The 23,243-nt window shown below is 47.7% G+C and overlaps 2 protein-coding genes across 3 annotated transcripts in view; one reads left to right on the top strand and one right to left on the bottom strand.

Moving 5' to 3' along the window:
- Positions 1-4,055, bottom strand: part of dusp16 (dual specificity phosphatase 16) — a 29,854-nt gene extending 25,799 nt beyond the window's left edge. The window contains 1 exon segment of one of the 2 annotated variants that reach the window (NM_001097242.1): positions 3,893-3,951. The gene's annotated coding sequence lies outside the window, so the exon portion shown is untranslated. 2 annotated transcript variants of the gene reach the window in all.
- Positions 4,056-4,810: 755 nt separating this feature from the next.
- crebl2 (cAMP responsive element binding protein-like 2) lies at positions 4,811-10,879 on the top strand. Its single transcript, NM_001097383.1, is given in 4 exon segments — positions 4,811-5,083; positions 7,994-8,191; positions 9,647-9,788; positions 9,884-10,879. Coding segments are annotated over 4 exon segments (357 nt in total). The 5' UTR covers positions 4,811-5,068; the 3' UTR covers positions 9,886-10,879.
- The last annotated feature ends 12,364 nt before the right edge of the window (positions 10,880-23,243 follow it).

Below are 23,243 nucleotides of genomic sequence, written 5' to 3' on the forward strand. Positions count from 1 at the left end.
ACGAACAATCGCTGTGTAATAGGAGAAACACAGACTCCTCCTCTTTATAAAGGACCCAATCACATCACAATTGTAGCTGCTTGTTTAGTTGTTAGTACAGATATGGGATCATTTCGGGGGCCCAGGCCCACCTCAAAAAAATGCCCCCTCCTTGCACTAAATGACAGGTAACCCGTGACCCGACCTTACGGGCCCCCTATGCTTAAATAGGAACCTTGAACAGGCCAACAAGAACAACTGCCGCCCAAGGCAATAATACTTGGCCTGCTGCCCTGCTCACTCAAACCCACCTCTCCCTACCCCCCACTTAAGACAACTACCCCAAACTAGCCACACCCCCTGCGCTTGGTCCACACAACGCACCCCAGTCCTCCATTCAGACCAGAACAAGACACCCCCATAACCTCCCCTGCCTACCCAACGTACAAACTCCACTTATCATCGAGGGTGCCCAAAGGGTCTATGATAAGGATATTGCTTCGGGTTTGAGTAAATCTGCAGACAGAATGCAGTTAACCCTTTGACTTCCGAATCAAGGACTGTAAACCATACGATAAGTTACCCTGCAGGGTTGCACCAAGGGGTCGTTAGGGCATGGGCACTGCAGACAGAGATTACATAAGTGAAATAAATATGGCCGTGTAAATGGGGGGGGGTTCTGTGAGGGACACAACTCGGTATTAAAAGCACTGGCACCGGGTCTTGACTGGGGTGCAATATAGGCCCTGACAATTCAAGTAAACAGAGGCCCAAACTGCCCCCCACCGGCCTCCTGAGCAGTGACTGGCTATCTTACAGCAGCCCCCCTGCCATTTGCACAGATTGCCTGACTGGAACATGGGGCAATATTGGGCAGGGTTGAACCGGCCTAGCAGGATAGCAGAGGGTCTCCCAGTGGGCCCCAGTTCTAGGCCACTGCTATATAAGTTAATGTGGGGGTGACTGTGGCAATTCATCTCCCGCCACAGCCAGTGGGGCAAGAAGTATGCCAGTCAGTTGGCAACTCTACAGGGGCTTCCTTGGATACCGCCATCTTGGCTGCCTCACTTCCTGTTTTGGCCCCACTGCCCACCCTGAAAGCCAAGGCCACACTGGGTTTGGCACGACTATAGCTCCCTGCATTCTTATTAACAAATTTATAGGGGTGGGAGGTGGGATTGTGAGGGGAGGGCTGTGAAACAGGGCAGGCGTTGGGGTAAAATGGGCAGAACTGTGATGTAAAGTGGGTAGATCAGAGCCAATAGTGGGGGAACGTCAGGGGTAACATAGTAACCAATGGGGTTACTGTAGGGACTGTGGTTACAGACAGAGGCCCCCAAGGGAAAAAAGGGGGGTCCCCCTAGTTGCAAAGCCACAACTCCCAGCCCCCCAGTACCTGATACGGTTATCTATTAATTCCTCCCCCCCGTGAAAAACCTGAATATACAGTCATGTCAATAGACTTTCATGGTGCACAAGCATATATTATAAAAACTCATCTGTCAGGGGGTCCTTGTATTATAATTCCTCCTCAGTCAGGGGGTCCTTGTATTATAATTCCTCCTCAGTCAGGGGGTCCTTGTATTATAATTCCTCCTCAGTCAGGGGGTCCTTGTATTATAATTCCTCCTCAGTCAGGGGGTCCTTGTATTATAATTCCTCCTCAGTCAGGGGGTCCTTGTATTATAATTCCTCCTCAGTCAGGGGGTCCCTGTATTATAATTCCTCCTCAGTCAGGGGGTCCCTGTATTATAATTCCTCCTCAGTCAGGGGGTCCCTGTATTATAATTCCTCCTCAGTCAGGGGGTCCCTGTATTATAATTCCTCCTCAGTCAGGGGGTCCCTGTATTATAATTCCTCCTCAGTCAGGGGGTCCCTGTATTATAATTCCTCCTCAGTCAGGGGGTCCCTGTACTATAATTCCTCCTCAGTCAGGGGGTCCCTGTACTATAATTCCTCCTCAGTCAGGGGGTCCCTGTACTATAATTCCTCCTCAGTCAGGGGGTCCCTGTACTATAATTCCTCCTCAGTCAGGGGGTCCCTGTACTATAATTCCTCCTCAGTCAGGGGGTCCCTGTATTATAATTCCTCCTCAGTCAGGGGGTCCCTGTACTATAATTCCTCCTCAGTCAGGGGGTCCCTGTACTATCATTCCTCCTCAGTCAGGGGGTCCCTGTATTATAATTCCTCCTCAGTCAGGGGGTCCCTGTATTATAATTCCTCCTCAGTCAGGGGGTCCCTGTACTATAATTCCTCCTCAGTCAGGGGGTCCCTGTACTATCATTCCTCCTCAGTCAGGGGGTCCCTGTATTATAATTCCTCCTCAGTCAGGGGGTCCCTGTATTATAATTCCTCCTCAGTCAGGGGGTCCTTGTATTATAATTCCTCCTCAGTCAGGGGGTCCCTAAATTATAATTCCTCCTCAGTCAGGGGGTCCTTGTATTATAATTCCTCCTCAGTCAGGGGGTCCTTGTATTATAATTCCTCCTCAGTCAGGGGGTCCCTAAATTATAATTCCTCCTCAGTCAGGGGGTCCCTGAATTATAATTCCTCCTCAGTCAGGGGGTCCTTGTATTATAATTCCTCCTCAGTCAGGGGGTCCTTGTATTATAATTCCTCCTCAGTCAGGGGGTCCCTAAATTATAATTCCTCCTCAGTCAGGGGGTCCTTGTATTATAATTCCTCCTCAGTCAGGGGGTCCTTGTATTATAATTCCTCCTCAGTCAGGGGGTCCCTAAATTATAATTCCTCCTCAGTCAGGGGGTCCCTGAATTATAATTCCTCCTCAGTCAGGGGGTCCTTGTATTATAATTCCTCCTCAGTCAGGGGGTCCTTGTATTATAATTCCTCCTCAGTCAGGGGGTCCTTGTATTATAATTCCTCCTCAGTCAGGGCGTCTCTGTATTATAATTCCTCCTCAGTCAGGGGGTCCCTGAATTATAATTCCTCCTCAGTCAGGGGGTCTCTGTATTATAATTCCTCCTCAGTCAGGGGGTCCCTGAATTATAATTCCTCCTCAGACAGGGGGTCCCTGTGAGCCCCAAGTCCCACACAGGGTCGGTCCCTGCCCCCCATAGTTCCACCACTTGAGCCCCAAGTCCACACAGGGTCGGTCCCTGCCCCCCCCCCCATAGTTCCGCCACTTGAGCCCCAAGTCCCACACAGGGTCGGTCCCTGCCCCCCCCCATAGTTCCGCCACTTGAGCCCCAAGTCCCACACAGGGTCGGTCCCTGCCCCCCCCCCCATAGTTCCGCCACTTGAGCCCCAAGTCCCACACAGGGTCGGTCCCTGCCCCCCCCCCCCATAGTTCCGCCACTTGAGCCCCAAGTCCCACACAGGGTCGGTCCCTGCCCCCCCCCCCCATAGTTCCGCCACTTGACCCCCAAGTCCCACACAGGGTCGGTCCCTGCCCCCCCCCATAGTTCCGCCACTGAACAGAATAAAAAGGAAAACTTTGTAACAGACGAGCAAATATAATAATAATAATAATAATGCTACAAGGAATGAATACAGCTGCCAGGCCCAAGAGCTTGCAATCCAGTAATGCAAAAGTTCTAAAAAAAAAAAACTAATTGCCCCTAAAAGGAGAGAGAAAAACCCTAAGGCATTAGGAAAGAATAACTCAGACTGGATTAACCTAACAAGGAAGTTGTTGCTGGACGACTACAACTCCCAGCATCCCCTCTGCCAGCATGCATCTGCAATAGGGGGTCTCATTATAGAAAATAACTGATTTAATGACACTTTTTACCGTCCTGGAGCAACTTTTGCTGCCTCACAGTCCCTCATTGGCTCACATGGTTCGCTACTACCCCCCCTGAGAGCTCAAGTGACGCAACATGACAGCAAAAAGGGCAGTGACGTCATGCAAGCCCAAACTGTTGAGCCCCCGTCACCCTGCTTCGATACTCACCCGCTTTCCTGTCCTGGGCTCCGGGTCTCGCCGCCGGGTCACCGTTCGGGTTGCGGGAGGGTGAGAGCCGGCTGCGGTGAGGTCACCCGGGGAAGAACAGCATGACGTCAACGCTAGCCAATCCGCGAAGCGAAAGGAGCCGAGGGGCGGGACTAACGGGAGGAGGGGTGGGTGGGCGTGACTGAGATGTTGTCGAGAGCCCGTGTCCATGTGCGTCAATGAAAGAAGGCGTGGCCGCGTACGTCAGGCTGTGGGCGGCCTCTAAAGCCGAGGCTGTGGGCGGGTTCTTGTGAGACTTACGGAGTATCGGAGAAGGATGTTTATGTTATTGACGTTTAAAGGGGAAGTTCACCTTAACTTTCAGTGTGTTATATACGAGTCCTTTCTAAACTACACCCATTTTTCAGGCCTATAGTGAAAGTCTGTCAGGGAACGCAATAACTACTAGTCAGGTGCAGGGGTTTGTGATTGGTTCAACCTGTCATGCTTGCGTAATAGGAAACAGACTGTGGGAGCAAAGCCAAAAACAATAATCTTATCTAATTTCCAGAACGATATTATAGGGGGAAAAAACAACTGACGCAGCTAAATAATATATACAAGGAAAAGCAGGCGCAATGCAGAATAAGTGAGCCTGGGAACTAAAGGAGCCTTTTGCGCTGTGACTGGTGCTTTCTGGGAAATGTAGTCACTTTGCCCTGGAGGTCGGAAGTGACTACAGGTATTGTAGACGTTGCGAAACTACATTATCCGTCAGGCCAAGCTAATAGGGTGTTGGAATCATGTGACACTCGCCGCGCAGGAGGGCGGGAAATGTAGTTTGTCGTTCGCCTCTCTGCTACGTTTACGGCCTGCAGGGCCTGGGCGCAAGAACTACACTTCCCACAATCCACTTCAGCTTCCTTACTCTTGCTTACTGCTTTTACAAGCGGAGCTATTGTAAACAAAGATGGGTTTCCCTTAGCAGGCCAGGTTTGAACTGGTAACCAGCAGCTTTAGTGAGATCAGGCGTAGCTGGGATCGAGTGTCTGGTCGGGCGAGCCTGTGGGTGGGGAGTCGGTGCGTCTGTATGGTGTATGTAATCCAAATTAAATGAGCGCTGTGTATCCCAGCCTGTATATCTCTGCCAGTAGTATAACTCATTCTGTTGGACAGTATTAACTTCTTCATCTCCAGATGGATGACAGCAAGGTAAGGCATTCACTATTTACTGCCTGTATTGCACGACTATGTGCAAAAGTGCACTGGTGGGGTAACCCATAGCAACCAGCAAGATTTTCAAGACTATCCAAAATCATTTTATTTTGGATATATATATATATGCAACATAAAAATATGTTCGAGTTAACTTTTAGTATGATGTAGAGAGTTTGCAGTTGGTCTTTATTTGTATTTAATTCTAATTTTGTTCAGCAGCTTTCCATTTTGGCGTTGCTAGGGTCCAAATTATCTTAGCAACCTGAGAGAATGGAATATGACTCGGAGAGGACCTGAATATAAAATATGATAAAAAAAAAAGTAACAATAACACTGTGGCTTCCCAGGGCAATAGTATTTTTGGCTGCCGGGGTCGGTGACCCCCATTGGAAAGCTGTAAGGAGTTAGCCGAAGAAGACTATGAAAAAAATACAAAAGACCAATTGAAATTTTGCTCCTCTGCCATTGGCCATTCTATAACATACTAAACGTTAACTTAAACGTGACCCTCCTCTTTAAAGGAAAAGAAAAATAAAATATACAGGGATTAATATGTTAGCCACCGTTAAGAGAAATACGTTGTTTCCTTCTTCTTTAAAGGAGAACTAAAGCCTGAAAATGAACATGGATACAAATACTGTATTTTATATACATTACCAACCGTTATGATTACAGTTGCCCCCCAGCAGCTCCCCATCTTGGATCTTGTTCGGCCATCTTTTGTGTGTCAGTGGCACTGCACGTGCTCAGTGGGCTCTGGGCTGCTGCGGGGGAAGCTAACCTTAGGGCATGGGAAATCATCAAGCAGAAAGTGAGGTTTATCGATCATAAAAGCTAATGAATCAATTCTGATGCAGACTGCCCTGGTAACTATGCTGCCATGAAATGATCAGCTTTGTATTGTATTCTGTATATATAGATATATATATATACTGTATATAGTTAGTGGGTCCCTAAGCTCAGGTAAGTGACAGCAGCCCAGAGCTTGTGCTGGGAATTAGCAGGAAAGAAGATGGGGGGCTACTGGGGGCATCTTCAGGGGAATGGATATCATACAACAGAACATACAATGTAGCTTTGTAACCTAATCCTTTGTTGAGCTTTACTTCCCCTTTAATAGCACTTACTGCTTATAATACAGCTCAGTATACTCAGTTGCCGCGTGGCTACATACCCTTCCCCGGTCAGTGGTCGAGTCAGATTTAGTAGCTGCTGGTATTTTGGGGGTCTCCCGATGCTCTGAATGGCGCTGCCTGGGCTCTCGGGCAATTCCGGAATCATGTGCCGGTCACATGTGTAGAACTCGGCCGTTCCGACTGTCTCCCTAATCAGCCGCCGGCGGTTGTACCCGGTAGCACGGAGCTTGATGGGAATTATAGCAGAAAATACTAATTACATGCTCCTCTGGCTCTCACTGTATTCTGTCATACCCCTTAGAATCAAAGCTATGTCTGTGTTAATTACACCCATTCCTGTATGGAGGGGGCAAATCAGCTGCTTGTATTGCCCCTTGTATGGGCATCTTTAGGCCTATAGCACATTGCCCTCCCCTGTGCCGTATAAATGGAAGCTGCCTTAGATGGCCGCCATCAGAAATCACGGGGCCCCTCACACCAAAATTTTCTGGCCCCCCCAGTGGCCCCTCCCCCAGTGACCCCTCCCATCAGTACAAAGGACCCACGGACATTGGTAGCCAGGGACCCCCCTAAAACATTGGTAGCCAGGGCCCCCCTAAAACACTGGTAGCCAGGGACCCCCTAAAACATTGGTAGCCAGGGACCCCCTAAAACATTGGTAGCAAGGGACCCCCTAAAACACTGGTAGCAAGGGACCCCCTAAAACACTGGTAGCCAGGGACCCCCTAAAACATTGGTAGCCAGGGACCCCCTAAAACATTGGTAGCAAGGGACCCCCTAAAACACTGGTAGCAAGGGACCCCCTAAAACATTGGTAGCCAGGGACCCCCTAAAACATTGGTAGCCAGGGCCCCCCTAAAACACTGGTAGCCAGGGACCCCCTAAAACACTGGTAGCCAGGGACCCCCTAAAACATTGGTAGCCAGGGACCCCCTAAAACATTGGTAGCCAGGGACCCCCTAAAACACTGGTAGCCAGGGACCCCCTAAAACACTGGTAGCCAGGGACCCCCTAAAACATTGGTAGCCAGGGACCCCCTAAAACATTGGTAGCCAGGGGTTACGTTTTGCATTGGTGCCAGGGCAGGGACCCCCTAAAACATTGCTGGTCCTCCCCCCAGTGTCCTCATACTATGGCCCACTCCCTGCTGCTTCCTCCTGCTCCCCCCTACGTTCTCCAGCATCTTCCAGCTCCGCCCCCAGCTTCCTCCAGCTCCCCCCAGCATCCTCCAGTGTCCTCTTGCGTCTCCCCCTGCTCCCCCCAGCGTCCTCCTGCTTCCTGCAGCTCCCCCCCACCTTCCACCTGCTTCCTTCAGATCCATCCTCTTGCTATGTCCCCCGGCTCCCCGCTGAATCCGCACACTTTAATAAGGTTGTGCTCCATGCGTACTGACATCATGCGTATGAACGGGGCGCAACCAATCAAATTACCCGCTGACCACCAATGACAGGGCCCGTAATTCTTTCAAGGGGGCCCGAGTTAAAAAACTGTATCACGGCCGGGCCCCCTTTAAAGTGACGATCGTCTGGGCCCGGGACAGCTGTCCCCCCTGTGCCCCCCCCTGATGGCGGCCCTGGCCTCTTATGATACAGTTACTGGCCCAATGGTTGGTCACTCAGGCAAAGATCTCTTCTATATGCTCTTTGTCCTAAAGAATATGTGGTGGAGAATGCGCCCCATGTTCCATAGGCCTTGCCACAGCCAGCTTTGGAGACCATAAATAAATCATGTTAGGAAAGCTCTTAACATTTTGCATTTTGGTCCTTAGGTATCTGGCGGGAAGGTGAAGAAACCTGGCAAGAGAGGGAGGAAACCCGCCAAGATCGATCTGAAGGCAAAGCTAGAGCGCAGCAGGCAGAGCGCCCGCGAGTGCAGAGCCAGGAAGAAGCTCCGTTACCAGTACCTGGAAGAGCTGGTGTCCAGCCGCGAGCGAGCCATATGCGCCCTGAGGGAGGAGCTGGAAATGGTATGGGTTGGCTTTCTGCTGGCAAGCCTTAGGTACTGTATCCTTAAGGGTGAAGACACACAGAGCTACTAGTAGCAGCTACTTATCGTGGCTACTAAAACAGACAATGCTGATCATTTACTGATATTTGTCTCTACGTGTGTTTAGCAGAGGCAATTCTCAGTATTGTCTATGGCAGTAGCCGTGAAAAAGTAGCTGCTACTAGTAGCTCCATGTGTCTTCACCCTAAATGGTTACAGTATTTATTGCTCCTGGATACAGTGGGGATCATTTATCAATACTGGGCTAATTTGCCTGTGGAAAGTAACCCATGGAAACCAATCAAATAGTTGCATTCATTGTTCTACCTGCAGCTGGCTGATAAAAGCCACTCACTGATTGGTTGCTATGGGCTTCTGCCCATAAGCAAATTAGCCCAGTGAGAAATAAACACACTGGGGGTCAAATGACTGGTTTTATCCCTGCTTTGGATTGGGTTGCCCTGGCTTGGACCCACCTAAGGAGAGCTGTTCTGCCATTGGCTGTAAACCTGTGTAAATACCTCCAGTGGGAACAGGACAAGGAAATGACATTCTTCCACCACCGTTTGCTCTCACGTTATTAACTCATGTACTGATGTCACTTTTGGCACTGAGGTTATTATGGGACCTCACATCTGAGTGATTATTAATTGGAATGAAGAGTCTGCGGCCCTCATTTATTTGGCTCTATTAAAGCTACATCTGGCTGTGAAATAAGTGTGGCCACCCACTGCTGTATATTTGTATTTATACATATGGGTAGGAGGTGCCATAGTGTTTCCCTTAGACAGTACAGTATGGGGGTACAGCTTATTGTGTGCCCAGAACATTCCTTCTCTGTATATTTGTATTTATACATATGGGTAGGGGGTGCCATAGTGTTTCCCTTAGACAGTACAGTATGGGGGTACAGCTTATTGTGTGCCCAGAACATTCCTTCTCTGTATATTTGTATTTATACATATGGGTAGGAGGTGCCATAGTGTTTCCCTTAGACAGTACAGTATGGGGGTACAGCTTATTGTGTGCCCAGAACATTCCCTTCTCTGTATATTTGTATTTATACATATGGGTAGGGGGTGCCATAGTGTTTCCCTTAGACAGTACAGTATGGGGGTACAGCTTATTGTGTGCCCAGAACATTCCTTCTCTGTATATTTGTATTTATACATATGGGTAGGGGGTGCCATAGTGTTTCCCTTAGACAGTACAGTATGGGGGTACAGCTTATTGTGTGCCCAGAACATTCCCTTCTCTGTATATTTGTATTTATACATATGGGTAGGGGGTGCCATAGTGTTTCCCTTAGACAGTACAGTATGGGGGTACAGCTTATTGTGTGCCCAGAACATTCCTTCTCTGTATATTTGTATTTATACATATGGGAGGGAGGTACCAGGTGTTCCATGCTCACTATACTCTCTTGTGGTTCCAGTACAAACAGTGGTGCGCTGCAATGGACCAAGGGAAAATTCCATCTGAGATCAAAGCCCTACTCAGTGGGGAAGATTTAAAGGCTGCACCGAACCAAGTGAAACACAGGGCAGTTAAGACAGAGCAGAAGGAAAAGTGTCCCTGTGAGTATTGGCCAATTGTACCCTAATCTGAAGATCCCCAGCCAATAGATAAGGGGCATCACATATGAGCGAATCCAATGCTTTCTCTCTTTCAGGAACATCTCCTGCCTGAGTCTATTTACCGACTGACTACCTGTCTCTCAGAGAGACGGATGGGTTCTGACTTCCCGGGGTCTCCGCACTTCTACTACCTCTGCCTTTTTTGTGGGAAAACACCGATCACGAGGGCGACACCTGGTGGCGAAGCGGCGGAATCACTTCAGCTTTTCTTTTTTTCCCAACAAAATCCTACTGAGCGCAGCTTCTTCCATGCAACAAGGGGAAAGGAGATTTCGGTAGCATGGCAAGGACTCGACAACCCTGTTTTGATGAAAATCCAAACCGGAGAGGAGTAGAGCATTCGCAGAGGGGTTGCCCCGTGGCATTACTGTCAGCGTTAGCAGATCCAGTTTTGGAATCCTCCTGTGGGATCCATATCGCCGTCCTCTCTTCCTGTGACCTTTCATCCCTAGCAACCCAGTGGACATTAGACATAGACCAAGGGGATGTCCCGACTGTCTTCCATTTGGCAAAGGGAAAGTTAACTATCAACCACCGTTTTCTGCTGTCACTTTGTTCAAATACGGAGCTGGAATCGCAATAGACCAACTGCGTTTTGTCTTAAACGTCTGCACCTATAATAGCACGTGTACTTTCCCGCTAATCCGTGTGCCATGGGAGGCTGGAAACCCAGTTGGGCAGTGGTAGTTTCATGAAAATGAGTCTAGGAGCCCTTTCCTTGGGCGCCCAATTGGGCAAAAGGTATAAAATAGTTCAGTTTTTGCCTCTTGCTGAGGCATTAGGCTCCTCAGGGTAAGGCCAAACCACCATCTTGCTATATTTAACCCTTTATGTGCCCTAGACTGTAGAATAGATCCTTCACTTTTTGGTATTTGTATATCCAGGGCAGAATTGTGAGTTGCCGTCCTACTCACCGGCACTCAAAGCGTTAACCCACTGCTCATTTACTGATTCGTTGCCTGTATTCATTTATCCCATAACGCTAATATTTGTAGCTGAATGTAGTGAAATATACTTTCCTGTACAATCTGCTTCCTTTCCTGCTTTTAGCATAGCTTTTTGTTGTGATAAGGGCACAGTCACCTCTGCTGGGATGCAGTTTTGTGTGTCTACTACTATAAGTAGTACTATAATTAGTAGACACGGACCTGCCTGAAACCAACTTGCTTCCTTACAGGGTCAGACTGGGCCGACGGCATCAGGAAAAAACCTAGTGGGCCTCGATCCCTGCTGGCACTGAAGTTTAGTAACGTATGCACACTCGGGGGGTTGGGCAGCCGACGGGGGCCCCTGGGGGGTGCAGTAGCCCCAATGATCCCTACACACCCCAGCTTCCTTATACAGGTATAGGACCCATTATCCAGAATGCTCGGGACCAAGGGTATTCCGGATAAGGGGTCTTTCCGTAATTTGGATCTCCATACCTTAAGTCTACTAAAAAATCAATAAAACATTAATTAAACCCAATAGGACTGTTCTGCCCCCAATAAGGGGTAATTATATCTTAGTTGGGATCAAGTACAGGTACTGTTTTATTATTACAGAGAAAAGGGAATCATTTAACCATGAAATAAACCCAATAGGGCTGTTCTGCCCCCAATAAGGGGTAATTATATCTTAGTTGGGATCAAGTACAGGTACTGTTTTATTATTACAGAGAAAAGGGAATCATTTAACCATTAAATAAACCCAATAGGGCTGTTCTGCCCCAATAAGGGGTAATTATATCTTAGTTGGGATCAAGTACAGGTACTGTTTTATTATTACAGAGAAAAGGGAATCATTTAACCATTAAATAAACCCAATAGGGCTGTTCTGCCCCCAATAAGGGGTAATTATATCTTAGTTGGGATCAAGTACAGGTACTGTTTTATTATTACAGAGAAAAAGGAAATCAGTTTTAAAATTCTGAATTATTTGATTAAAATGGAGTCTATGGGAGACGGGCTTTCCATAATTCGGAGCTTTCTGGATAACGGGTTTCCGGATAAGGGGTCCGATACCTGTACCTACTTAGTACAGGTATTGGATCCCTTATCCAGAAACCCGTTATCCAGTTCTGAATTACGGAAAGGCCATCTCCCATAGACTCCGTTATAAGCAAATAATTCTAATTTTTAAAAATGATTCCCTTTTCTCTGTAATAATAAAACAGTTCCTGTACTTGATCCCAACTAAGATATAATTACCCCTTATTGGGGCAGAACAGCCCTATTGGGTTTATTTAATGGTTAAATGATTCCCTTTTCTCTGTAATAATAAAACAGTACCTGTACTTGATCCCAACTAAGATATAATTACCCCTTATTGGGGCAGAACAGCCCTATTGGGTTTATTTAATGGTTAAATGATTCCCTTTTCTCTGTAATAATAAAACAGTACCTGTACTTGATCCCAATTAAGATATAATTACCCCTTATTGGGGGCAGAACAGCCCTATTGGGTTTATTTAATGGTTAAATGATTCCCTTTTCTCTGTAATAATAAAACAGTACCTGTACTTGATCCCAACTAAGATATAATTACCCCTTATTGGGGGCAGAACAGCCCTATTGGGTTTATTTAATGGTTAAATGATTCCCTTTTCTCTGTAATAATAAAACAGTACCTGTACTTGATCCCAACTAAGATATAATTACCCCTTATTGGGGCAGAACAGCCCTATTGGGTTTATTTAATGGTTAAATGATTCCCTTTTCTCTGTAATAATAAAACAGTACCTGTACTTGATCCCAACTAAGATATAATTACCCCTTATTGGGGCAGAACAGCCCTATTGGGTTTATTCAATATTGAAATGATATTTAGCAGACTTAAGGTAGGAGATTCGAATTACCCCAGGTCCTGAGCATTCTGGATAACAGGTCCCATACCCGTAATGTTCTAACCATTATTGTTGTATATGAATATCATGGAGCCTTCAGACATTTCTCCAGCAATATCACTGGGACCCTTATCCCCCTTAACCAATTACTATCCATTTTGCACACATAGACTAAAATCAGTCTGGGCAATTGCAGGGAAACCTACCCCAGCGCTACACTCCTGACTCCTCCCACTACCTCACCCCTTCCCGAGTCCAAAAGAAACCATGGCACATTATTTTTCCGTTGGTTATTGACTCTCAGCATTGTTGGAACTGAACGCCAGTGCTAGAGGCTTATGGGGTTATGTAGTAAAAATCACTTAGTCTGCCCGGGAGCAGCAACCCATAGCAACCAATCAACAGAAAGCATTTACTGGTCACCTGTTTGAAAGCAAACATCTTATTGGTTGCTATGGGTTTACGACTGCTCTTGGGCAAACTTGACTGGATTTGATGCCAATAATATGGCAAATATAACCCCAATATGTTGCTTGTTTTTATTCAGCTTGGCGCTTAATGCGATTGGCCCTGAGCTTTCCTGTCGTATTTGCACTATTTCTCTTGTACTGGGGAAGTATTCGACACAATGGGGGCGCTGTAATAACAGGTGCAGGAGTCGGCATAGGAACCAATCACTCGCTTGCTTACAGACAGCTTGATAATTCATTCAATCTTTGCACCTGTTACTTCATTCCCTCCATAACCGGTCTCAGGGCACTTTGTTAAACTGGTTTGTGGTTGGTTACACTATTCAACATTGAATAAAAATCAAAAATTTTTTTTTTTTTTTTACAGAATTGGGTGTGTTTTGTTTTTTTCCAACCCCTAGTCTGACTCCCAATAAGTTACCATGGTGGGGTATCAGCTCCTTAGCTTGGTCTGTTGATGATGCATTTGAGTTATAGGAGAAGGAAAGGTAAAAACTCAGTAGCTTTATCAGAAAGGTCTATGTAAATACAGCCATAAGCACTCACAGACACTCTGCACTGAGTCCTCTGTCAAAAGAAACAGGATTTCTTGTCTCTTTGTTTTCCTGTGCCAGAGACACGCAGCTCTCTCCTCTCTCCTGCTCCCCCCTCCCTCAAAAATGCTAAGAACTCCCTCCCCCCCTCAGGAATGTGGATCAGAGCCAATCAGCAGGAGGCTTCCCCATAGTCTTACTAACTGAGCATGTACAGGGGTCTCGGTACAGGAGCGAGGCATTATGGGAACTTTCTTTACACAGCTCAGCGTTTTTTTCCTATGAGGCTTCTGATCATCTGAACGGGAGAAATATGGGGAGACTTAAGGGCACTATTGAGAGAACTGAAGGTATGCCTGCAGCTTGGGATTAACTCTTTATTAGCCTTTCCTTCTCCTTTAAAGCACTCGTTGGTGAAAAATTCAGCCTGCACCCAACCCTAACCCTATCCTCTCCCAACCCAACCCTAACCCTATCCTCTCCCAACCCAACCCTAACCCTATCCTCTCCCAACCCAACCCTAACCCTATCCTCTCCCAACCCAACCCTAACCCTATCCTCTCCCAACCCAACCCTAACCTATCCTCTCCCAACCCAACCCTAACCCTATCCTCTCCCAACCCAACCCTAACCCTATCCTCTCCCAACCCAACCCTAACCCTATCCTCTCCCAACCCAACCCTAACCCTATCCTCTCCCAACCCAACCCTAACCTATCCTCTCCCAACCCAACCCTAACCTATCCTCTCCCAACCCAACCCTAACCTATCCTCTCCCAACCCAACCCTAACCTATCCTCTCCCAACCCAACCCTAACCTATCCTCTCCCAACCCAACCCTAACCTATCCTCTCCCAACCCAACCCTAACCCTATCCTCTCCCAACCCAACCCTAACCCTATCCTCTCCCAACCCAACCCTAACCCTATCCTCTCCCAACCCAACCCTAACCTATCCTCTCCCAACCCAACCCTAACCCTATCCTCTCCCAACCCAACCCTAACCTATCCTCTCCCAACCCAACCCTAACCCTATCCTCTCCTAACCCAACCCTAACCCTATCCTCTCCCAACCCAACCCTAACCCTATCCTCTCCCAACCCAACCCTAACCCTATCCTCTCCCAACCCAACCCTAACCTATCCTCTCCCAACCCAACCCTAACCTATCCTCTCCCAACCCAACCCTAACCTATCCTCTCCCAACCCAACCCTAACCTATCCTCTCCCAACCCAACCCTAACCTATCCTCTCCCAACCCAACCCTAACCCTATCCTCTCCCAACCCAACCCTAACCTATCCTCTTCCAACCCAACCCTAACCTATCCTCTCCCAACCCAACCCTAACCTATCCTCTTCCAACCCAACCCTAACCTATCCTCTCCCAACCCTAACCCTATCCTCTCCCAACCCAACCCTAACCTATCCTCTTCCAACCCAACCCTAACCTATCCTCTTCCAACCCAACCCTAACCTATCCTCTCCCAACCCTAACCCTATCCTCTCCCAACCCAACCCTAACTATCCTCTTCCAACCCAACCCTAACCTATCCTCTTCCAACCCAACCCTAACCTATCCTCTTCCAACCCAACCCTAACCTATCCTCTCCCAACCCAACCCTAACCTATCCTCTTCCAACCCAACCCTAACCCTATCCTCTCCCAACCCAACCCTAACCTATCCTCTCCCAACCCAACCCTAACCCTATCCTCTCCCAACCCAACCCTAACCTATCCTCTCCCAACCCTAACCCTATCCTCTCCCAACCCAACCCTAACCCTATCCTCTCCCAACCCAACCCTAACCTATCCTCTCCCAACCCTAACCTATCCTCTCCCAACCCTAAACCTATCCTCTCCCAACCCTAACCCTATCCTCTCCCAACCCAACCCTAACCTATCCTCTCCCAACCCAACCCTAACCTATCCTCTTCCAACCCAACCCTAACCTATCCTCTCCCAACCCTAACCCTATCCTCTCCCAACCCAACCCTAACCCTATCCTCTCCTAACCCAACCCTAACCCTATCCTCTCCCAACCCTAACCCTATCCTCTCCCAACCCAACCCTAACCCTATCCTCTCCCAACCCAACCCTAACCCTATCCTCTCCCAACCCTAACCCTATCCCTTCCCAACCCAACCCTAACCCTATCCTCTTCCAACCCAACCCTAACTCTATCCTCTCCCAACCCTAACCCTATCCTCTCCCAACCCTAACCCTATCCTCTCCCAACCCAACCATAATCTATCCTCTCCCAACCCAACCCTAGCCTATCCTCTCCCAACCCAACCCTAACCCTATCCTCTCCCAACCCTAACCTATCCTCTTCCAACCCAACCCTAACCCTATCCTCTTCCAACCCAACCCTAACCCTATCCTCTCCCAACCCAACCCTAACCTATCCTCTCCCAACCCTAACCTATCCTCTCCCAACCCTAACCCTATCCTCTCCCAACCCAACCCTAACCTATCCTCTCCCAACCCAACCCTAACCTATCCTCTTCCAACCCAACCCTAACCTATCCTCTCCCAACCCAACCCTAACCCTATCCTCTCTCCAACCCAACCCTATCCTCTCTCCAACCCAACCCTAACCCTATCCTCTCCCAACCCAACCCTAACCCTATCCTCTTCCAACCCAACCCTAACCTCTCCCAACCCAACCCTAACCCTATCCTCTCTCCAACCCAACCCTAACCCTATCCTCTCCCAACCCAACCCTAACCCTATCCTCTCCCAACCCAACCCTAACCCTATCCTCTCCTAACCCAACCCTAACCCTATCCTCTCCCAACCCTAACCCTATCCTCTCCCAACCCTAACCCTATCCTCTCCCAACCCTAACCCTATCCTCTCCCAACCCTAACCCTATCCTCTCCCAACCCAACCCTAACCTATCCTCTCCCAACCCAACCCTAGCCTATCCTCTCCCAACCCAACCCTAACCCTATCCTCACCCAACCCTAACCCTATCCTCTTCCAACCCAACCCTAACCCTATCCTCTCCCAACCCAACCCTATCCTCTCCCAACCCAACCCTAGCCTATCCTCTCCCAACCCAAATTGGCTGCCCCGCCCATCATGATTAGTGCAAAATGGTGTAAAAAACAGAAAGAACTGTTGGATGAGCCTGAATTTGATGCCTTTCTTGCCTAAATGGACATTTTACATCAATATACAGGGCAAACTTTTCTTAACTCCACTTTTGTGAGTTCACCCCACCAATCACATAAAAAGCATGAATGATTGAAACTCAATTCTCTTCAAGTTACTTTGTGTTGAAAAAGTTACGCAAGAAAGGAAGGAAAGTACCTGTGGTGGGATTACAAAATAGAAATTCCACCAGTCCCAAGAACATGATTTGGGTTTGGCCGAATGCGGATTATTCAGCTAAAATTCATGACTTGAAAGCGCAGCCCAGAACATACTCATTTTTTACACCTTATTACAGCGAGTTTTTTTTATTTTTCTCAGATTACAAATTACGAATTAGGGTTTGGCTGCAGATTGGGAGTTAGGCATTTTATTTCTTTGATTTTAGGAACACAGTCATTTATCCACATCTTACTCAGTTGAAAGAGGTAACGTTTTTGTCACTTATTATTATTATTATTAACATTTATTTATAAAGCGCCAACATATCCCGCAGCGCTGTACAATAAGTGGGTTACATACATTGGGCATACAGAGTAACATATAAAGCAATCAATAACCGATACAGGAGGGGAAGGGAGCCCTGCCCAAAAGAGCTTACAATCTACAAGGAGTAACATATAAAGCAATCAGTAACCGATACAGGAGGGGAAGGGAGCCCTGCCCAAAAGAGCTTACACTCTACAAGGAGTAACATATAAAGCAATCAGTAACCGATACAGGAGGGGAAGGGAGCCCTGCCCAAAAGAGCTTACACTCTACAAGGAGTAACATATAAAGCAATCAGTAACCGATACAGGAGGGGAAGAGAGCCCTGCCCAAAAGAGCTTACAATCTACACTTATGTTAACTTTGGTAAGGTCAAATACCATGAGAACGAAAAAAAATATACCTTGTTTAAGTTTTGCGACACAGTACCTTTTCAGCAACGTTGCTTTACTGTAAATCACTGGCACACATTACATTAAAAGGGAAAGCTGGCCTGACCACCGATGTGAGCGCACGCACCTGGTAGAGCTCCACAACTGATCCTGCAATTATCCTGAATAACCCGCTATAAACCCTCCGCAACGGAGCCAGAACCTCCCACGAGGCGGCCGCTACCCCAGAGAGAGCAGATGGGGCAACACAAGGCACATAAGCGAGCTTCGGAGGCAGCCGCCTGGCTTGAAAAATATGCCCGGGAAACGAACCAAAATGGCGCCGACTCAGAACAAGCCGCAAGCAGCCCTGACCAACAGTGAGTACCGCTGACATCACTGCACAGGCACACTCAAGTACTGCGCCGGGGGCAACCCCATGCACTATAGAACCAACTCTGCATGATGTTATGGCAGAAATTAGAGCAGCCAACAGCTCCTGCACATCACTTATAAACACCAAAACTGAGGAGATCAAGATTGACCTCTCCATTATAAAGGCAGACCTGCAAAAGCTTCGGGACCGCACTACAGCAGTCGAATCCCGAGTCAGCAATTTGGAGGACTCATGCAGGGATCTACCTAATCAGTACCGTAATCTACAAAAGCAACTTGTAGACTGTCTGAGCAAAAATGATGACGAAGAGGACCGATTGCGGCGCAGCAACCTGCGATTTGTAGGATTCCCTGAGCGGGCAGAAGGCAACACCCCAGAATCATTTCTAGAATCCTGGCTCAAAGAAATTTTTGGAGCCACACAGCTCTCTACTATGTTCGCAATTGAGCGGGCACACAGAGTCCCAACTAGGCAATCGCCTCCAGGGGCACCTCCTAGACCAGTGGTTCCCAACCTTTTTTGCACCACAGACCAGTTTCAAGCAAGACAATTTTTCCAAGGACCGGGGATGGGCTTCGCATAGCTATTGTCATGGCTGTGTAAAGCATCAGGGAGTTGGAATCACAAGTAGTTGGGACCAGAGGTGGCCCGGTTCAGCACGGCCCGGCACTGGTCCCCGGACCGGTGGTTGAGGACCCCTGTCCTAGACCTCTAATCGCCAAGCTACTAAACGCCCGGGATCGGGACAAGATACTTACACTGGCCAGAACACAAGCTCCTCTGCGCTTCCAAGCATCTACCATATCCATCTTTGCCGACTACTCCATGGAGGTACAGAGACAGCGCGTGGGCTTCCAAAGCTTTAAGGTCATACTGTGCGAGGCTGGCCTTCCCTACGCGATGCTCTACCCAGCGAGGCTCCGGGTCCAAGTGGATGGCCATTTTATTTTCTTCACAGCACCACAGGAGCTTAACACGTGGTTGGATACCAGATCGGTCTGCTCAGGGTAATTAATACCTGCCACAGATCACCACTTACCCCCTGGCCAGACCAGGCCTCTACGAGGTGTTGGTTACCTACCCTGCTAAAGTAAGGATCATTGCAGGCTCAACGCAATGCTGCTTATATTTACAGTTTTGTACTTTAATGCTAGTATTCTACAGCGGAAGCTTAACGGAGTGGTGTGACCCACCCCAACACTGATCAGAGTTATGGTTTACGTTATGGGACAAGTTCTACCCAAAGTTGGGAACCGGGTGGAAGGGGAGGGGGGGGGGGAAGTGTTCCGGGAAACCCTTTTCATGTGTTTCTCCTCAGCACAAATGTTGGTATAATTTCTATGTACAACAAAATGTATGGCACTATGTATGTATGCATTGGGAGGGAGTCTTGAACAGGTATACTTTTAAGTATTCATCCAACCCCAAACCATGGCGATCAAGTTAACAAGTTAGAATGTGAGGGGCCTTAACTGCCCAATTAAGCGCAGACTAGTTCTAGATTTCTACCTCCATTGCCTTTCTCCAAGAAACACACCTGACAGGCTCTAAAATCCTAGCTCTTAAACGCCCGTGGGTAGGGTGGGCTTATCATGCCACCTATTCTACGCACTCCTCAGGGGTATCGATCCTTATAGGAAAATCTGTTCCCTTTAGGTTTAACAACCTGAAGACCGACCCAAAGGGCAGATTTATCTTCCTCCACTGCTATTTTTATTCATGTGAAATGCTTTTAGTCAATATTTACATCCCCCCTCCATTCGAGGGAGAGGTTTTGCACACTCTAGCGCTGGTGCTGGTGGCAGGTGACTTCAATGAAGTACTACTCCCACAATTAGATAGGCTATGGAAACATCGTCTTAGACCCCCCCCCACAAGAACAACCAGCTCTCTAGACTAATGACCTCCCTGGCATTAATAGACCCATGGAGAGAAACGCACCCTGGAGTGCCCCAGTACTCATGTTTTACTGCTGCCCACTCAGCCGTATCCAGAATAGACATGGCCTTTATCAATACAGCCGCGATCCCATATGTAACAGACACCACTTACCTCCCGCGAGGCGTATCTGACCACGCCCCACTTCAGCTTAAATTAGAGCTCCCACACAAAATTAAGAGCTCACGCCCCTCCATAAATCCAGTATGGTTAAACATCCTGGACAACTCCAAAGCAATAGATGATACCATAAACGACTTTATAGCTCTAAACCAATCAGCTGACTGTGTACTTGCCTTTTGGGACTCCCTGAAAATCTATATAAGAAACTCAATATCCGCTGAAATAACGGCATACAAGAAACAGGCTCAAAAAGCGATACAGGCACTTAAGTCACGGGCGAGAGGGCGGGCAGAATGTTAGCACACCTGGCCAAAGCCCAGACTACCCCCCCTGCAGTCCCTGCGCTGAGAGACTCCCTAGGTAGACTACATACCGATCCTCAAGTGGTCCAAGAAATGTTGGTCACATTCTACACGGACCTGTACAAGACCAAACCTACAGCCACAGAACCAGAAATGAATTCCTTTCTTGCGTCACTAGCTCTCCCGACGCTGCCCCGTGAATATAGTAATCATTTAGACTCTGAGCTCACTGAACTGGAGATACAAGAAGTAATAAATGCCTTCCCCTTAGGCAAGGCTGCAGGGGCTAATGGTCTCCCTATAGAAATATATAAGAGGCACTCTAAACTACTAACTCCACTACTGCTCAAGCTTTTTAAAGAAGCTGTACGACTTGGCCAATTCCCCGAATCTCTCTATGAAGCAGCAATTGTTCTCCTCCCTAAACAGGGCAAAGACCCACAACTGTGTGAATCGTTTAGGCCAATCTCCCTCCTCACAGCAGATGTGAAAATTTTTGCCAAAGTACTGGCCCGCAGGCTGAGCAGGGTAATTACTAAAAGCCCTGGACATTACAAAGGCATTCGATACAGTAGAGTGGCCTTATCTCTGGCAAGTACTTACCCACTTTGGATTTGGTAAAAAATATATACAAATGGTACAGCTCCTCTATAAATATCCCATGGCCAGTATTCGCATCAACTCCCTCACCACCCCAGCTTTTGCACTATCCAGGGGCACAAGACAGGGATGTCCGCTATCTCCCCTGCTCTTTGCCATAGCCATAGAACCCTTCGCCCAGGCAGTGCGGGCACACCCCCAGATCACAGGATTTGAATACCCTGGGTTTAATGAAAAAGTGCAGCTCTATGCGGACGACACTTTAGTTTACCTTGGAGATAGAGGCCCTTCTCTGACTGCACTGATTGACCTCACGCAGAGGTTTGGTAGGATCTCAGGGCTACAAACTAGTATGGCCAAATCTGTACTTTTTCTTGTGGATAAGCAACAACCTAATGAACCCCTTGATACATGCCCACTGCAGGTCTCTAACAAATTTACCTATCTGGGCATACAGATTGCCCTACCGATATCACAATACCATAGCCTCAACATAGAGAGTCTCTTTCAGTGGGCACAAAATAAATTTAAAGCCTGGGAAACCAGTGGGACCGGCCGGGAGAATCCAACTGATCAAAATGTTTCTGCTACCAAAAGTCCTGTATGCGCTATGGCACTCCCCAATTTACATCCCCAAGAAGGTATTTGCCCAACTGAACTCATTGCTCAGCAAATTCATCTGGGGCACCTCCAGACCCCGGCTACGCTTAACTACTCTTATGAGGCCCAGAGACGGGGGGGGGGGGACTGGCACTTCCAGATGTTTACATCTACTATGTAGCGGCCCAATTAACACATATTTCCCCAATGGTCCACTCGGACATATCCCCCCCCACTATATCAGCTGTGGGTTCAAGTTACTGGTGCCCAGGGATCCCCCTTGGCCCTATTTACTGTCTAAAAAACTACCAAAGCACGCCTCACCTACACTGGTACTCCAGAATAAAATTCTCTAGACTGGGCATAAGTTAATTAAACTAAATCAATATCCACCCCAGACTCCCCTCTGGCACAACCCTGACTTCCCACAACTGGTACCACATGATCCTCCTAAAATCTGGTACACTCTTAGGGGCCCATTTACTTACTCACGAACGGGCCGAATGTGTCCGATTGCGTTTTTTTCGTAATGATCGGTATTTTGCGATTTTTTTCGGAAAATTATCGCGACTTTTTCATTACCAATACAATTTTTGCGGAAAAACGCGAGTTTTTCGTAGCCATTCCGAAAGTTGCGATTGTTTCGTAGCGTTAAATCTTGCGCAAAAAGTTGCGTTTTTTTCGTAGTGTTAAAACTTGCGCAAAACATCGCGCCTTTTAAGTTTTAACGCTATGAAAAAAGCGCAAGTTTTCGCGCAAGTTTTAACGCTACGAAAAAAAATCGCAACTTTCGGAATGGCTACGAAAAACGCGCGTTTTTTCGCGCAAATCGTATTGGTAACGAAAAAGTCGCGATCATTTCCGAAAAGTCGTAAAGGCGCCAAAAAATCCGCAAAAAATACGAAAAAGTCGCAAAATGTTCGTTTTCCAATCGGAATTTTTCCAATTCGGTCGGAATTCGTGTCTTAGTAAATCAGCCCCTTAGTCTCACCACAATTGGGGATGTCTGGGCTGACAACCAAGTCATACCCCTGCAACAGCTATGCGATACCAGGCATCTCCCCTCCACGCAATGGCTAAGGTACCACAAACTGGCAAGGGCCCTTACCTCTCAATCTGCCCGCTCCAACATTTCGGTAGCCAAGTCTTCAATAATAGACACTCTACTATTACCAGCCCACAAGGGCAAAATCTCGTGCCTGTATAAACAACTGTATAAACCACAGCATATAGACCCTGAAGTGCGAGCACGGGATGCCTGGGAGGGCGAGTTGGGGGCCCTCTTTGATGTTCAGTGGGAATGGATACTCTCCACCCCAAAACTGGTCTCATTCGCTAATAGACATAGCCTGCTACAATTGTATCTTATCCATAGAGCTTACTATACAGTACAAAGATTGTATGCTATGAAAGTACTGGCCTCACCTCTGTGCCCAAGATGTGGCTCTGAGACTGCCCAAGTCTAAAAAAATATTGGGGTGAAATAACAGGGTGGCTTACCGCTGCAATCCTGGGCTGGGTAGCGGGTACTGCTAGAAACTGCTTATTAACAGTGGACCTAAATGACACTCTGGACAACCATACAAAATTGTTT

This window comes from Xenopus tropicalis, chromosome 3, assembly GCF_000004195.4.
Source record: "Xenopus tropicalis strain Nigerian chromosome 3, UCB_Xtro_10.0, whole genome shotgun sequence".
NCBI classification, from domain to species: domain Eukaryota; kingdom Metazoa; phylum Chordata; class Amphibia; order Anura; family Pipidae; genus Xenopus; species Xenopus tropicalis.